The sequence below is a fragment of the Plecotus auritus genome, assembly GCF_963455305.1.
Source record: "Plecotus auritus genome assembly, chromosome: 4".
Lineage (NCBI taxonomy): Eukaryota > Metazoa > Chordata > Mammalia > Chiroptera > Vespertilionidae > Plecotus > Plecotus auritus.
The window spans coordinates 192429689-192446954 of record NC_137775.1 but is presented as its reverse complement, the minus strand read 5'-3'; the positions used below and the strand labels follow the sequence as shown (position 1 = coordinate 192446954).

Sequence of the window (17266 nt, the reverse complement as noted above, 5' to 3'; positions counted from 1 at the left end):
TGGGGAGAGAAGAGCAGGGAGCACAGCGACTAGTTTGCTTGCCTGGTTTGCCCGTAAACCGCCCGTCACCTCCGCCGACCCACCTCCTCTGTCCCACAGGCCACGCCCCTCCCCCTGACGTCCGGGCGCCCCACAGGCCCCGCCCCCTACCTCATCCGTCCGGCCACGCCCCTGCCCTCGCCAGCCGGACAGACCCCGCCTCCCCGCCCTGGCCCCACCCACTAAACACTCCTCCCGCCCCCACGACCCGGAAGGCCCCACCCCTCTCCCTCCTCCGCCCTGTCCCACCCCCGTCCCCGCCATCCCGGCCCCGCCCCTCCCGGCAGAGCGCGCAGGAAGCGCGGTGGCTCCGCGGACGCCGCGTTCGGAAAGGTGTGGACGGGGCGGGAACGCAGGTCGCCCCGGTCCGCCCGTCCGCCGTCCCCGCGCCCCTGGCCCTGCCCGCGGCCCCGCCCGAGCGCGGCTCGGGGCTCCGCTGCTCTGGCCTGGGGGCGGGGCCGCGGCGTCATGCATATGCATGAGGCGGCTCCATTGTGCCCTGGGAGCGGCGCGATGGCGCGGGCGGCGGAGCCGGGGCGGCGGGCGGCGCGCAGAGCGGGCTGAGCGCATGGAGCGGCGCGGGCCGGGGGCCGCGGCGGCGAGGGGCCGGGCCCGGCCGCGCAGAGGTGAGCGGGCCGCGAGCAGGTGCGGGCGGCGGGCGGCAGGTGCGGCAGGTGCGGGCGGCGGCGGCGGCGCCTCGGCGGGGCCCGGGCCGGAGCGGCCTGCGCTTGCGTCGTGGTCCCGGCGGCCGGTGCGCAGACCCTCACCTGGGCCTTTGTGGCGGCGGCCGGAAGCTGGCCCCGGCCCGCGGGTGTGCGGAGGCTGTCCGGCCCCGCCGACCTGGCCCGTGGCCGGCGCTCCCGACGAGCCTGGCGGGCTCCCCTGGGCCGTGCGCGCCCACCCGCTCGGGGAGGCCGCAGGCGACGCTGACCTTCCAGCCGTCGATCCTGGGGTTCACCCCTTTCCACAAGGGACACATGGAGGCCCAGGCGGGAGGGTGTCCCTCCCCCGGGGTGTCTTGTTCCCTCTGACCTGCCCCCTCTGCTTTGTTGTACCCTCCTGCTCCCCCCATTCCTCCCCTGAACCTCCTCCCCCTCTGATCTGTCCCCCACCGGCTTCCCTCTCCACGCCTGACCTGCAGCCCCCCCTGACCTCCACCCACCTTCCTGCCCCCACACCTGCTGTCCCCACACCGGGTGCCCCATGCCCTCCTCCCTGATAGTTGCAGAACATCCAGGTGATGTCTGTCATTTGTTATCTCGGGAGACTTCGCGGGGACATACAGGGAACCCCTAACTGGGTTCATAGGCGGGGTGGTCAGGTAGGGAGAACGCACTCACTCCCCAATCCTGACCGGCCAGCACCAGGGGGCCTTCCTGAAGAAGCTGGGAGAGGTGACAGGATCCCAGAGGGAATCAACCCCAGCCACTGGGTGCCAGCCCTGGGCACTTGTCCCACCCCCAGAATGGCCACAGGTGGGAATAGGAATTGGGGAAGATGCCGGGAGGAGGACTCATCGCTGGCTTGATGGCAGGCGCGGCCAGGTCTCCCGCGGAATGTCCACGAACAGCCAGGAGCTGGGGCTGATGACATAAGGTGTCACGTGTCCTTTCCTCTCCTCAGTCCTAGGCTGCCCCCCACGCACCCCTTTTATATGTAAACAGACTCAAAGTGGGGACCCCCTTCACCCATCCCTGAAATGTCCCATACCCTGGCCGCCCGTAAGTCCTTGTCCTGGGCATTCTGGACAAACGAGCAGTTCTGTGGCCTGGCAGGTCGAGAGGGCGGGACTTCCAGCCCCCTGAGCAGTAAGCCCCACCTTGGTGTCCTGCTCCACTGGGTCTCGGCCTGTTTGACCTCAGTGTCCCTCTGGGGCAGCCTGGGACTAGAGCCCCTGCCCTGTGACCAGGAGAAGGACTCGCCGCTGGGGTCAGGTCACGCTGCTCCTGGGTGGCCAGGCAGAAGAAACGGAGTGGAGGATGGTAAGGGGTTGACCAACATGAACGTCCGCCTTCGGCTGGCCCGCAGAAGACCAGGTGCAGCTGCTGTGAGGTTCTGGGGAAGAGGGGGCTGGGTAGTGAGTTGTCTGCAGCTCTCTTTCTGGAGGGAGATGTGATGTGACCCCAGAAAGCCGTGGGCCTTCTAGACCGACCTCAGGCCCGGGCGGTTCTGCCCAGGGGTCCTGGCTTCCAGCTGGAATGGGCATACAGGCAGGCACGGGCCTGGCACTCCGGCTCCTTCCCAGCTCCCTGCGGGCTGGGAGTGCGGAGGGCCAGGTACCTGTGGAGGCTTCTGGGGAGAGCAGACTCGCTCAGGAGCTGGGCCGGCAGGAAGTCCCTGCCCCCGCGAAGTGAGCTGGGGGAACTGGAAACCTCTGTGGTCTGTCCACAGCGGAGAAGCCTGGGGGGTGGAATTCCCCAGACCACGTGGCGTGGGGGCTGCCCTGCACCTGCCCGGGCCTCGGCCTCCTCCTGCCCTCCCCCACCTTTTCGCTCCCAGGATGGCGAAGTGGGCCCAGCCAGCCCCGCGGCTCAGGTGTGGGAGGCTTGCCATGGGCCTCTGGAGAGAGGGCTGCGGCCGGTGCTTCTTAGTAAGCTTTTGTTTTGTGAGAACTCCAGATTCCGACCCAGCTGTAAGAAATAACAGCCCGTGTGTCCTTCACCTGGCGGCCCCAGCAGGATTCCGTTGAGGCAGATACTGTCTCCCTGCGGCCCTCCCCACGCTTCACCCCTCGCGGCCACTGTCTGCCCTCCCGTTTCTATAACCCGTCGTTTCCGGGAGGTTCTGTGAAGGGAGTCGTGCCGTGGGTAACCTTTGGGGACTGGCTTTTTCCACCCTGCAGAATCCCGAGACCCCGCAGGCTGGTGCCTGGGCCAGCCCGGCCGCTTTAGGCCTCTGGCTGTGGGTGCTCAGGCCCGGGTCATCCTTAGCCCCGGAGGGCATCTGGGTCCCTGGGTCATCCTTAGCCCCGGAGGGCATCTGGGTTTCCATTCTCCGGGGTTAGGAGTAAAGCTCCGTAAACATCGCGCCCAGATTTTTACGTGAACGCCCCCGTGTGTTTCTCTGAGATAAGCCATCAGGAGGGAGTTGCTGGGTCAGAGGGAATTGCAGGCCTCGCTGGGAGAGATCCCGTGTCACTGGTCTCACTCTGGGCATCCGGGTAGGTGTGCCCGACGTCGCACGTGGTGCGCGTGTTACCTCCGGTGCGGTGTGCTGCCAGCGCGTCCTCCTGGTGAGACGCCTCGTTCTTCTGCCTGCCCTTTTTCCCACTGGGCTTGCTGTGTGACTGTTCCAGGGGCCAGTCCTGTCCGTGTGTGGCCTGCAGGTGTCTCCCAGCGTGGAGCTTGTTCCACGTCCTCCAGGCCACCTCTCAGCAGCTGGCCCCTTTGTGGATCCCGCTTGTGGTGTCGTGTTTAAGAATGCTTTCCTCGGTGCGAGTCCCAGAGGTTCCCTCCTACGTTTCCCTCACGGTCTTCTCGTTCGTGTTGTGCATCTGGGTCTGTGACCTGTTCCGGGGTGGTCTCTGCGAGGGGTTGGGGTGAGGTCTTCTCCCCGCCGGACCCTGGTGGGAGTGCCTGCACCGGTGTCGGAAATCTGTTGGGTGCATTTGTGTGGGTCGGTGTGGGGTTCTCTGGTCTCTCCCGTTGCCTGTGCGCCTGACCCTGCAGCCCCACAGCCTGATTTAGCTGCTGAAAAGGCTCCAGGCCCCACCCAGGTCTGAGGAGAGTTTCTGGCTGTTGGCAGGTTCCCGCCCCCACCCCAGTGCCACGGGCCAGTCAGGCAGTGGGACTGGGGACGACAGTCTTCCTGTCTGGCCTCTGCTTCCCAGTGGGACCCAGATGGGGGAGGGGTTGGGGGGCCAGGGCGAGGCAGGAGAGACCTGAGTCCGAGTAGGGGCAGGCCCAGTGTGGCTGCCTCCTTGTCTCCCTGGGACTCCCCCCACCCCCCCGCCCCCCGTGCACCCCACGTACTCTGTTCGTGATGGTAACCTGCCTCCTGACAGCCTGCTGGTCAGCACTCAGGAATGTGAGCCCTGGGGTTGGGTGGATGCTGGGCCACCTTCCACCTGGGCCGGAGGGAGGCCCCAGGAGTGCTGGGCGTGTCCCCGGTGGCCTGTCCCAGGTGGCCTGTCTGAGTGTGTGGCCTTGCAGCCCCCAAAATGCACTGGGGCTTCAGACCCGACCCTCGACCCCAAAAAGGTGCCTCCAAGAGACTCTCTGAGAACACATCCCAAGTGCGTGCTTCTGTGGTTAGGCCAGGCAGAGGTGGGCATGGAAGGGGGCCTGGGGAGCCGGCAAGGGCCCTGGGCCTGTCGGTGCAGGCTGGCTTGTGGGTATCAGAACACTGGCAGCCTGGAGGACGGGCCAGCCCTGAGACACTGCATGGGAGAGAGGGAGCCCTGCATGGCACGGGGCACCCAGCAGCCTCTGCCAGCCACTGCTGCCATGTCTGCGTTGGTCCCTTGCCATGTCCATGGGCCAGGCTGAGGGGGGCTGGCCTTGCCCTCCCCCGGCCTCCACCTCAGGCCTCGGGGGCTCTGGATATTCTCTGCCTCTGTGACTATCCAGGCCCCCAAGTGGGAAATATTGGGGGTCAGAAGGCCTGCTTCCAGAGCTAGTCCAGGTCTCCGGGTGGCAGGGCCTGGCCAGAAAGGGCTAATGATGCTCTGGGCTGGCTTGGGGCTTGCTGCCCTGACCCCCTGAGCGGCCCTGGTATTCCAGTCTCACCTCCCCTGCCCTCCATCATGCGCTGGGTGCTGGGGGAGCCGCCTCCGCTTTGTTCCCAGACCCCAAACCCTGCTTCCTGAACCTTGTCCCCTGACCCCAAACCCTGCACCCTGAACCTTGTCCCCTGACCCCAACTGCTCCCAGGGTCTCCCAGCTGCCTCTCCACTGATGTCCTTCCCTCGGTCCCAGCAGCCAGAGCAGCTGAGTCCCACGTCAGCACCAGTGAGGGCTGCTTCCTGCCACCCACAGACCTGGCCTCTAGGCTGCTCCCAAGCCAATGAACCCCATGAACCCCATGAAACCTGCCCTGCCCTCCGCGCCACACAGGTGAGTAGGGCTCCTGCTGCCCCCGCGCAGGCCCAGCAGCCCCTCTGCTCCCAGCCTTCACTTCTCCCGGGTGGCGTCTGGCACCGGAGGCCTCCAGACCAGCCCTGCCCCTGTCCCTGCAGTGATGGTCCCTTCGCTTACGAGGCGGTGCCTTGGCAGCAGAGCGCCACTCAGCCCGCGGGATCGCTGTCCGTGGTCACGACCGTGTGGGGAGTGGGCAACGCGGCCCAGAGCCAGGTGAGCCCACCTTGGATCTCAGGCTGGAGCCAGGCTTCCTGGGCTCCAGTCCTTGGAGGCTGGTCTCCCTCCACCTGCTGCGACTCCTCCCGTCTTCACCTGGCCTCCACCACCCACCTGTGAGCCCCACCACCGCCTCGCCTCCCCTGCCAGGCCTCTCCTTAGAGCCACTCCGTGAAACCAAGTGGTTTGGATGGTTCCCTTTGGTGACTCTGGCTTCCTTGCAGGTTTTGGGGAGCCCCATGGGTCCTGCAGGGAGCCCCCCTGGCAGCTCCATGATGCCGGGCATGGCCGGTGGCAGCTCGGCCCTGAGCTCCCCACAGTGCCTGGGACAGCAGGCGTTTGGGGAGGGCGGCGCCGGCAAGGGCTACGTGCAGCAGGGCGTGTACAGCCGCGGGGGCTACCCCGGAGGTCCCGGCTTCTCCACCGGGTGAGCAGGACCCCCAAGCAGTGTCTTCGGGCCCCGGGAAGGGGACGTGGGTCTGTGTGCCCACCCTTGGGCCACAGGTGGGAGGCCCTTCTGAGCCGTCATGTATGTCTCTTGCAGGTACGCAGGGGGGCCTGGGGGCCTGGGCCTCCCCTCCCATGCCACACGGCCCTCCACAGACTTCACTCAAGCAGCAGCAGCTGCTGCCATGGCTGCTGCCGCCGCCACTGCCACGGCCACAGCCACAGCCACTGTGGCCGCCCTTCAGGAGAAGCAGAGCCAGGAGCTGAGCCAGTACGGAGCGGTGAGGCCGCCCCGCCCCCCAGGCCCGCACTGCTCAGGGAGGTGGACGGTTAGGAGCCCGGCTCAGGGTCTGCCTGTGGGGTGTGCACACGGTGCAGGGAGCAGTGAGGCCAAGGCCCTGGGAGGGAGGTGGGCGGCAGGAGGAGGCGCTGAGGGAGCAGCCTGGGCACCCACCGTGGTGGCTGGGCCTGGACGGTCCCTCTTCTCTTCCCAGATGGGGACCGGGCAGTCTTTCAACAGCCAGTTCCTGCAGCACGGAGGTCCCCGGGGGCCCAGCGTTCCCAGCAGCATGAACCCTGCCGGCGTGGGAGGGCTGATGGGCCCCTCTGGCATGAGCCCCATGGGCATGACCCCCACCCGGGCGGTTGGCATGGCCCCTCTGTATGCAGGGCAGCGCCTACCCCAGCACGGCTACCCCGGGGCTCTCCAGGCCCAGCCGCTGCCCCGACAGGGAGTCAAGAGAGCCTACTCCAGTGAGGTGAGTGCCACCCAGAGCCGCGGTGAGGCCAGCTGTCCCATGAGAGGCCTGGCCGTGGGCACTGCTGTCCCTCCCTGGGAACTGGCCTCCCTGACCCGCTCCCCCCGGGCCTTTGCCTCTTTCTCCTTCAGGTGTATCCAGGGCAGCAGTACCTGCCGGGAGGCCAGTACTCACCCAGCACCACCCAGTACGCCCCAGGGCAGCCCCCTGCCCCCTCTTCCTACCCTGGTCACAGGCTGCCCCTGCCCACCTCCGGCCCCCCGGGACTGCACTACAAGGTAGGCCAGTCCTCCTGGGCCTGCAGCAGCCCCTGCCGGCCCCTGGGGACCCAGACGTCTGGGTGGGCTGGGCGGTGACCACGCAGCCAGGAGCCTCCTGGCCCTGAGCGTGCAGGGCAGCCCTCGGGGCCCAGCTCTGCAGGGACCCCCAGCACAGCCTCTGCGGGGACCCCTGGAGACCCTCTGAGAGGACCCCCAGCACAGCCTCTGCGGGGACCCCTGGAGACCTTCTGAGGGGACCCCCGGCACAGCCTCTGCGGGGACCCCTGGAGACCTTCTGAGGGGACCCCCGGCACAGCCTCTGCGGGGACCCCCGGAGACCCTCTGAGGGGACCCCCGGAGACCTTCTGAGGGGACCCCCGGAGACCCTCTGAGGGGACCCCCGGAGACCTTCTGCAGGGACCCCCGGCACAGCCTCTGTGGCACCCACGGAGACCCTCTGCGGGGTGTTTGTCTCTGTAGTGGCGGTTTTTAAACAATGCAGTCAGTTCGTGCTTCCTGTGTGTTGTTTGAAAACACGAAGTGTGTGAAAAAGGGAACGAAGGGCAGGCCTGTGTGCGGGCTCCCTGCCCCAGTGCTCTCTGGGGTCTGCTTGGGGGCGGCAAGGGGCCAGGCTGCAGCCCAGACCACGTGGTCTCTCTCCTCAGCCCACAGATCCGTTCAACGGGCAGAGCGCCGGCTTCAACGCAGGGAGCATCGGCTACGGCCAGCCGGGCCTGAGTGGGGTACGGGTGGCCGCGGACGGGCGGGAGGCTCCCAGGGAGGGCGCGTGGAGAGGGTACCTAGGCACCCCTGGCTGCCCGGACCGTTCCCGGCGGGGGCTCAGGAACACGGCAGCGCCCCCATTCTGCCTTGACTGCTCTATCCCACAGCCCACCCGTTCCGTCCCTGGCTACCCCAGCTCCCCACTGCCAGGGAGCCCCACGCCACCCATGACCCCCGGCAGCTGCGTCCCCTACATGCCCACCAGCCAGGACGTGAAGTCCCCCTTCCTGCCTGACCTCAAGCCCAGCGTGAGCTCCTTGCACCCGTCACCCCCTGGTGAGTGTGGCCTGGTCCTGGGGACGGTGGGAGGGGCAGGGCCACTGCAGGTGGCTGAGGAAGTGCCTGAAGCCCGCTCCTGGGTCAGAGCCCTGTGGTTGGGGTCCTACGGTCTCATGGGAGCACGAGGGTGACTGATGGCAGGTGGCCCGTCGACACCCCTCAGCGCCCACCCGCTGAAGCACCGGGAGTCTGGGCAGGGCGTGCTCTCAGGCCGTCATTGAGGGAGGACGGCCAGGCTGCTGAGGGGGGCGGGACCGTGGGACCATCCTGCCACCAGCAGAGTGACGGGCAGCTTGGGTTCCAGGACATACCAGCCAGGCCCCAGCCAGTGGAGGGGGGTGGGCTGCGCTCCCCTCGCCTGTCCCTGCTGCCGCGGGGGTAGAGGCGGGCGGCCCGGGGCCCCTGTGAGCTGCTGGGGTAGGAGCCCGCTGACGCCCCGCTGCTCGCAGGCAGCAGCCCCGGCGACGAGCTTCGGCTGACCTTCCCCGTGCGGGACGGCGTGGTCCTGGAGCCCTTCCGCCTGCAGCACAACCTGGCCGTGAGCAACCACGCCTTCCAGCTCCGCGACTCTGTCTACAAGACCCTGATGCTGAGGTGAGCGGCGCCCGGCCCCGCGGCCCCTGTGCCTGCGTCCAGCTCTCAGCGCCGTCCTCCCCGCAGGCCTGACCTGGAGCTGCAGTTCAAGTGCTACCACCACGAGGACCGGCAGATGAACACCAACTGGCCGGCCTCGGTGCAGGTCAGCGTCAACGCCACGCCGCTCACCATCGAACGCGGCGACAACAAGACCTCCCACAAGCCCCTGTACCTGAAGCACGTGTGCCAGCCCGGCCGCAACACCATCCAGATCACCGTCACGGCCTGCTGCTGCGTGAGTGCGGCACCCACCGCCCGGGGCCAGTCCTCCTGCCCGTGCTCCTCGTCCTGCCCGCAGCCCTGTCCTGTCCGCCCTCTGACCCTCGGAGACGAGGCCCGTTAGACCCACCCTTGTGGCTTCCAGTCAGGCCCAGCACACAGTGGGAATCAGGAGCCTGGCCCCACCCCTCTCACCCGCACCCCCGACCCACACCTGCCTTGCAGTCCCACCTGTTCGTGCTGCAGCTGGTGCACCGGCCGGCCGTCCGCTCCGTGCTGCAGGGCCTCCTCAAGAAGCGGCTGCTGCCTGCCGAGCACTGCATCACCAAGAGTGAGTGGCCGCCCACCCTGTCCCGGCTTGACCCTGGCAAAGGCTGTCTCCCTGGGCGGGGCTCTGGGCAGGGGCCGGGGTCTGCCCCTCAGCCCCGGGAGGTGCCTCGTCCTGGCCGTAGCCCTGCCATCAGCCCTCTCCCTGTCACCCCAGTAAAGCGGAACTTCAGCAGCGGCACCATCCCCGGCACCCCCGGGCCCAACGGAGAGGACGGGGTGGAGCAGACGGCCATCAAGGTGTCCCTCAAGTGCCCCATCACCTTCCGCAGGATCCAGCTCCCCGCCCGCGGCCACGACTGTCGCCACATTCAGGTGGGGTCACCACAGTCTCTTCAGCGGCGGGGACCCCGCACCTGGCTAGCAGGTGGCCTGGTTTCCCCTGCCCCTGGGTCCCTTGAGGACTGAGCATAGTAACCTTACTGTGCTCACGGGAGGGCGGGGTGCAGGTGCAGTCCCTCCTAAGACCCAGGAGCCCCACAGGTTCTCCACAGAAACGGAGCGCGTGCCCTGCCCCAGCACACCCTGTGCCCGTGCTGCAGGCAGCACCTCGGGCACAATTGCAGCTCCGGCTTTGCCCTGTGGAGTCTGGCCCAGTGGGGCCATGTGGCTGCCCCGGGCTTGGCCCGTTAGAATGCTGGGTTGTGAAAACCTGGTGCTGGGGGCTTCCCAAACCCAGGAAATAGCCCTGGGTCCCTGGAGGGCGTGGCTGAGCGGGGCCCGGTGTGAGACATCTCCCTCTCCCCAGTGCTTCGACCTGGAGTCCTACCTGCAGCTCAACTGTGAGCGGGGGACCTGGAGGTGCCCCGTGTGCAAGTAAGTGGCCCCGAGACAGGCCTCGGCGGTGCTGGGGCAAGCACGCTTCTCCAGGACGCGTGGGGGGTTCCAGCACAGCCTCCACAGGCACGGCCTAGCTCGGGAGACCTCAGGCAGGTCACCCACTCGGGGCGGCCTCCAGGGAAGGATGGAGCTGAGAAAAGACAGGCCTGGGCCCAGGGCGAGGTTGGCCAGGCCTCTGAGCTGCGTCCTGTTTGCTCTCTGCAGCAAGACGGCCCTGCTGGAGGGCCTGGAGGTGGACCAGTACATGCTGGGCATCCTCATCTACATTCAGAAGTGAGTTCCCTGTGGCCTCCGGCCGCCGGCAGAGGGCAGCCCCTGGGATGGGCGGGTGGAGCCCTTGCTGATCCCGCGGGAGCACACTCCACACTCGGTTGGGGCCAAGGACGGCCTCCGACCCGCAGGCAGCCCCGGGCACGTGGACTGTGCACTTGAGTGGAAGGTGTGCCGAGCCTGCCCTGGGCCAGCGGGGCAGCAGGCTGGGTGGTGACCGCCCGCGTCCCGCCAGCTCTGACTACGAGGAGATCACCATCGACCCCACGTGCAGCTGGAAGCCGGTGCCTGTGAAGCCGGACGTGCACATCAAGGAGGAGCCGGATGGGCCGGTGCTGAAGCGCTGCCGCACCGTGAGCCCCGCCCACGCGCTGCTGCCCAGTGTGATGGAGATGATCGCCGCCCTGGGCCCCGCGGCAGCCCCCCTCGCCCCCCTGCCGCCCCCCTCGGCCCCGGCTCCCAGCGACTACCCCAGCCAGGGTGAGTGCGGCACTGGGCGGCCTGCAGACCGGTGACCCTGGGCAAGTGGCCGTGCTCTCCCAACCAGTCCGCTCCCGCGAGGGTGCTGCTGTGTGGCCACGCTTGGGAGGGCTGGTCGTGGACATGGGCTGTAGGTGTGGCCTCTCCCGGGGGTGGGCAGCAGGGTCTCCGGCGGAAGCTGCACCCCCCTCCCAGCAGTTTGAGCACAGGGCCGTCTGCCCGCACATCCATGGCCTGGCCCCACTGACACCCTGGCTCTCCCCTCTCAGGCTCCAGCTTCCTGGGACCCGGGACCTTCCCCGACTCCTTCCCGTCCACCACACCCAGCACGCCGACCCTTCCCGAGTTCACCCCAGGGCCGCCCCCCGTCTCCTACCAATCTGACATTCCCAGCAGCCTCCTGACTCCGGAGAAGTCCACGCCCAGCCTCACAGGCCAGGTCAGTGCCGGGCTGAGAGGCCGCCGGGCTGCCTCCTGAGGAGCCCTGGCCATTTTCCCAGGTCCTTCTCTCCTTCCTCAGATGGCACCTGCAGGTCACCTGGATCCGGCTCACAACCCTGGGCCAGCCGCACTGCACACCCCCAACCTTGGAGGCCCCCCAGGCCCCCAGCTGCACCACCCTAACCCTCCGCCAGCGACCCGGCAACCCCTGGGCCCAGTGAGCGGGGGCCCCGTCGCCGAGCTGGCCTTCCACGCTGCCACAGGCGTCGTGGGCCCCCCCATGTCTGGGGCGGGGGAGGCCCCAGAACCATCAGCCCTGGACGTGAGTACAGTGCCGTTGCTGGGAGAGGGGGGCCTGGCTGGGAGCTTCCCTCCACCGTAGTCAAAGAAACGCATTAAAGTTCAACATGAACAAGCCAGAGCAGCTCAAAGCAGAAAAGCCTGGGGGCTGGGTCCTGCACCCCTGCTCACATGGGGTCCCCTCGCAGTCAGTGTGCTCCCCAGAGCCTGGAGCAGCTCCGCCACCTGAGGGGGTGCTGTGTCCCGTGCTGGCCTTGGGCAGCGTATCACTGATTCTTGGTCACAGATTGTGTCGGGGAGGGGTCCCCACATCCCGCCCACCCCACCTGGCTTTGCTGCGGGACAGGGCAGGTGCGGAGGGGGAGGCGGGGCTGAGGCCAGTTTGCTTTTGTCCTCAGCTGCTCCCAGAACTGACCAACCCCGATGAGCTGCTGTCCTACCTGGGCCCGCCCGACCTTCCCACCAACAGCAACGAAGACCTGCTCTCTCTCTTCGAGAACAACTGACCCTGCCGGCCGCCCGCCCCAGCCCCTGACACCAGTCCGCCCGCCTCCCCTCTCGGGCTCCCCTGCAGCTGCAAGCCTGCGCTCCCCCACCCGGCGCTGCAGGTTTCGGGGGCCAGCCCCGCCCACCCAGCCAAGCCCCGCCCCTGCCGGCGCCCCACCTCCACGCCCTCAGGCCGCTCTGCATACCCTTCCCGCCCACCATGGCCGACCTGCCGGCCCGCCCCCAGGACTGAGCCGCTCCCACGCCCTCCACACCGACTGCGGCGGGGCCTGAAGCACGTGGAGAGGTGCCCGCGGGCTCGGCCTGGGCCCGGTCCCCTCCTGCCCGGTGCAGACGTGCTTCCCGCAGGCGGCGGCCTCATTACCGTCCTCCCCCCGCCCCGCCCCCCCCATGAACATGCAGCTCCACGCGATTTTAAGCCGCCTCCTGCCCAGGCAGTGCCGGGTGGGGCGCCCGCCCGCCCCTCATTAAAGGATTCCCACGTGGCCTGAGGTCTTCCTTGCGCTGAGCCCGCCCCGCCCCGCCCCGCCCCGCCCCGCCCCGGGTATTTCCCGTCCCTGGAACTTTCCAAGCTGGCTGAGGCCTGAGCCCCTGTTTGTGAAATGTTTGTCACGGGGCCTGGAGACACCTCCGCCACCTTGTTCCGTGTGGGCACGCTGGGCGAGGAGCCCAGCAGGGCGGGGCCTCTGGCCGGACGGGGGAGCCCCAGCCCTTCCTGACCAGCGGCCCTCGGCCTCCAGCTGGCAGAGGAAGGAGGTGCCGTCCTTCCCTGTTGACCTTTTGGGGCCCCAGATGTGCACCTGCTTGTCTGCTTGGCGCATGCACCTCCGGCGCCACAGGACCCCGAGGTTCAGGCCAGGGGCCCTGCCCTGGGACGAGCAAGGCCCCGCAGGGACAGGTCTGCACAGTGCTGTCTCAGCGGAGCCGCCACCACACTACACACGCACTTGGGCCCTTTCTGGGGGTTGGTGGGCAAAGCAGGTGCGGGCGTGGTCCAGCATGGATGCACCCCGCCTGCTGCATTGCGGGTGCTCTTGGATGTGGAGCTGCAGGCTCCTCGGTCCTCTGGCGGGCGGGACACAGGGCAGTGGGACAGGGACCACAGCCCTGACATCATCATGGGCCCCTCTCAAAGTGTGGGGTTCAGCAGATGCCCTCTCAGCTCAGCACCAGCTGTGCATTTCATGGGGTTCCTACGTGCGCTTCCCCTTGGGGATGGGATGGGGCGTCAGGGATCACTAGTGGAGCGGTGGCTCCCTGGGTGTCCACCTCAGTACGAGTCATGGACGTTCCTGTGTGTACCAAACATCACACAGTTGCGGAAGAACCCGCCAGACTGGGAACACCACGCAGCAGCACGTCCTCCCAGCAGACCGCATGTGCGGCCACAAAACACCTTCCAGTGTGTCAAACTGAAAGCACCCCAAGTACCTCCTCTCGCCACAGGGATGGAGCTGGATGTCAATAACGGAGGGAAACTAAAATTCACAAATGTGTGGAATTAACTCTGAATGGCCAAAGGGCCAGAGAAGCAATCCCAGTGCCAAGACAAAGTGTGAGGGGATGCTAGCGGGAATCTATGGCTGTAAATGTCTACATTAAAATAGGGTCTCCATGCTCTCACCCTCGGAAGGAACTGGAGAGAGCAAGCTGAGGCAGAGGTGAGCTAGAGGACAGGGAAACGTTAACGGGGGCACCAGTGCCTCTGAGAAGCAACAGAACGAGCAAACCTTCAGTGAGACTGAAGGCACAAACAACAAAAATCAGAAATGAAAGGGGGGCTTAGTACAGCCTTATCGAGCAAGGATGACGAGAGAATACTAAGAGCAATTGTGTGCCAGTAAGGCATAACCTAGCTGAGCAAGTTCCTAGAAATGCAAAAAATACCCAAAGTGACCCAGGAAGAAATAGCAACTGGCCAGGTCAGTGTGGCTCAGTGGTTGAGCAGCAACCTATGAACCAGGAGGTCAAGGTTCCATTCCCAGTCAGGGCACATGCCCAGGTTTCGGGTTCAATCCCCAGTAGGGGCCGTGCAGGAGGCAGCGGATCCATGATTCTCTCCCATCATCGATGTTTCTCTTCTCTCTGAAATCAGTAAAAATATATATTAAACAAACAAACAAAAAAAGAAATAGCAGCCCTAACTGGTGTTGCTCAGTGGATAGAGCGTCGGCCTGCGGCCTGAAGGGTCCCAGGTTCAATTCAGGCCAAGGGCATGTACCTTGGTTGCGGGCACATCCCCAGTGGGAGGTGTGCAGGAGGCAGCTGATCGATGTTTCTCTCATCGATGTTTCTAACTATCCCTCTCCCTTCCTCTCTGTAAAAAATCAATAAAATATATTTTAAAAAGAAAGAAATAGCAACTGAACACTCTAGTGAATGAGGAGGTTGAGTCGATGATTAAACCGCCCCTTTCTCCCCTGCTACACACACACACAAAATCCCAGAACCGGACAGCTCAGGGTGAATTCTACCTGTATTTGAAGAATGACCAATGTTCCTTGTGCTTCCAAACACGGGGGTGTAGGGGGACACATTCTGACCCCCCCCCCAGGCAGCCCTGGGCCCCACTCCCAGCTCCATCTCTGCCCCTGGCTTTCTCCACTGCAGCCCCTTTGGGTGGCAACGGGGACAGGTCAGGATGGGCCTGTGACCCAGGTGAGCTCAATGAGCGAAGTCCGAGGAGGCCATGAATCGGAGGTCCCGGGGGGGGGAGGGGGGCCTTGGGGTGGACAGAAGTCTGACTGCACAGTGGAGGAGGGGGGAGCTGGCTTCAGGAGAGGGGGATGTGGAGGATCCAGCTCTGGGGGCAGAGGAGCTGCGGAAAGAAGGTGCTCAGATGATGGAAGGAAGAATAACCCTGGGGTGGGCCACTTGCAAGGGGCTTAGACAGCAGGGGCAGGAGAGGAGGGATGGGGAAGGGAGTGAGGGTGCAGGCAGGCAGGGTGGCTACATTAGGTGGTCCTGTATTCATTCATTCATTCCTTTCTTGGGGTGTCAGCAGATGTCCATGGCGGGGTGAAACTGCTCCACCCCTTCGATGTTCTCCTGGACTGACTGGCAAGAGGAGGGGTGCCTGCGAGCTGGCCTTGTAAGGATTATAACGAACCCAAGGGACACGCTCCAGGGCCAGGTTCTGTCATCACCCGCCTGTGAGTTGTTGACCTCATCTATGCATCCATTCAACTTTGACTTTTAGAGCTTGGATGTTGCAGATGCTATGACTCTGGCAGAGCTGGTTGAGAAGAGAGGGTGGTGGTGCCTACAGGCAAAGGGCGAGTTCTGGAAACACAGGGTGGGGTGAGGGAGTCAGTGTGGCAGGAGAAATATCCACCCAGAGATGAGAGCCAGCCAGCTGAGGCCAGACTGTGAAGGGGCTGATTACGTCCTGTACTGTGGGCCCAGGAGGTCTCCAAGGGCAGGGGGGGGGGGGGGGAGGGTGGCCTACAAAATCAGATGGTTTTGAGAATGACCACTCAGGAAACCTGGAAGAACCAGGGGCTCAGTAACCAGTTAAGAGGCTGCTGCTCCTGAGAGGTCAGCAAGATCTGTAGCAGCTGGGACTGAGAGGGGAGGAGGGACAGAGAGGAGAGGAGGGACGGAGAGGGGAGGAGGGAAAGAGAGGCGAGGAGGGACGGAGAGGGGAGGAGGGACGGAGAGGAGAGGTCGAAGGGAGGAGCCCTGTGAGGGAGTGGCGTACAAGTCCCCTGAAAATCTGAGCCATGGGCATGGATGAGGTTCACCATGGCAGGTGTGTAAGGAACAAAAGACACAACTCAGACACACGAGAAACCTGTGGAACAGGTCAAGGGGGGAAAGCTGGTGTTGGAGAAATGGCAGAGGAACATCGAGGCCATCAAGGCAGCTGGGGACGCAGGAGGTGGTGAGGTGCATGAGGGGAAGATGCCTGGAAAAGGCCTGGGTTTGTGGACGGCGATGCCACAGGCTGTCCCCGGAGGGGCAGCTTGCACCCAGTTGTGAGCAGGAACACGATGGCAGGAGGACCAAGCTAGCCCCTACGGAGGTGAGACAGGTTGCCCGCTTCCAAAGGAGCGTTTTTATTTGGCTCACCTGAGTTATCCTCCCGCGGCAGTCTCTCTTGGTCCGAGACGTTGTTGAGAGAAGCATTTGTGTATCGTATGCTACACCTGCACAGCTCAGGAGGGCGTTCTGCCTGCTGGAAGCGAACCTGGTAGCCAGCTCGGGGCGCTGCTGAATTCACTTTCTGGTCTGAATGGTCCAAATAAGGCACAGACCGCCCCACATTCGGAGGTTCCTGGCCTGCTGATGTCTCATTCCGCTAGGAAGTCCAGTTCCACAGATGCCAATCACGGATCCGCTACATTTGCCCCCTTAAACAAAACACGTGCACATCTGAGTGTACATGCTGTGTGCTGTGGATAAAGGGAGGCCTCGGCTGTGACCATGGTGATGGTAAAGGGAAGGCAGGATTTGGGGAGTTGTGGGAGGGAAGTCACAGCACGCTTGCATTAGGCGTTTCTGCATTCATTCCTTCCTTGGGGTGTGTGGGAGGGGGCTCTCAGGGTCAAAGTGGAGGGGAGAGGTGGGCGGCGTTGATGCCCAGGGCCTTGGCTCCTCTGGGTCAGATGAAGGCAAGTCGCTTCCTCCAGGTCACAAAGCGCGCTCAGTGCTGGCCTTGCGAACCCGGAGCAGGCCGGGTAACCCCAGGGCCCTGACTGTCCGCATCGGTAGATGGGGGTCCTGGAAGGTTGTAAGAACGAAACCACACTCAGCTCCTCGCACAGGTGGGATCGCGACCAACAACCAGGGAAGGTGCCCGACGCTGGACTCCTCCCCGCTGAGACTCCTCCCGGCTGCTCCCGCCCGGTGCTGTCCTGCAGAGGAGGAAAGGGGTTTGGGGCCGAGGGGCGCGGGAGCTTTAAGAATTCTCCCGTTTCGCCGAAACCGGTTTGGCTCAGTGGATAGAGCGTAGGCCTGCGGACTGAGGGTCCCGGGTTCGATTCCGGTCAAGGGCATGTACCTTGGTTGCGGGCACATCCCCAGTAGGAGGTGTGCAGGAGGCAGCTGATCGATGCTTCTCTCTCATCGATGTTTCTAGCTCTCTATCCATCTCCCTTCCTCTCTGTAAAAATCAATAAAATAAAAAAAAAGAATTCTCCCGTTTCAAGGTTTTCTGAGCAAAACACTAGGGCCGCCTAAGTGCGTTTGGTGCAGGTAATGAAAGTGCTAATGGCTGGCGCTGCGGGGGTTCACCTATCGTGTTGCTTCGTCTTTCAGGAGGTCAGAGCTCGGCTCTGCCAGCGGTGGGGGCGGGGGGCCTCGGGCAGAGCTTTAAAGAGGGCGGAGGTGCAGCCTTCACAGGTGGGGCGCCAACCTGCCGCTGCAGTGCCTTCCCGCGGAGGTG

General features: G+C 65.1%; 1 protein-coding gene across 2 annotated transcripts; it reads left to right on the top strand.

The window, feature by feature from the left end:
- The first annotated feature begins 328 nt into the window (after positions 1-328).
- On the top strand, positions 329-12365 carry ZMIZ2 (zinc finger MIZ-type containing 2). 2 transcript variants are annotated; one of them, XM_080666698.1, is made up of 19 exons: positions 329-665; positions 4959-5093; positions 5216-5330; positions 5558-5760; positions 5878-6061; positions 6275-6538; positions 6670-6816; positions 7464-7541; positions 7689-7857; positions 8310-8454; positions 8521-8731; positions 8941-9046; positions 9200-9357; positions 9791-9858; positions 10087-10155; positions 10388-10632; positions 10902-11071; positions 11153-11395; positions 11772-12365. In XM_080666698.1, exons 2-19 carry the CDS (start codon positions 5044-5046, stop codon positions 11877-11879), a joined length of 2733 nt encoding a protein of 910 aa, XP_080522824.1. In that variant the 5' UTR covers positions 329-665; positions 4959-5043; the 3' UTR covers positions 11880-12365. The 2 variants fall into 2 exon arrangements, with proteins under 2 accessions (XP_080522824.1, XP_080522825.1); XM_080666699.1 differs by having other exon boundaries at positions 4956-5093.
- Positions 12366-17266: the final 4901 nt, after the last annotated feature.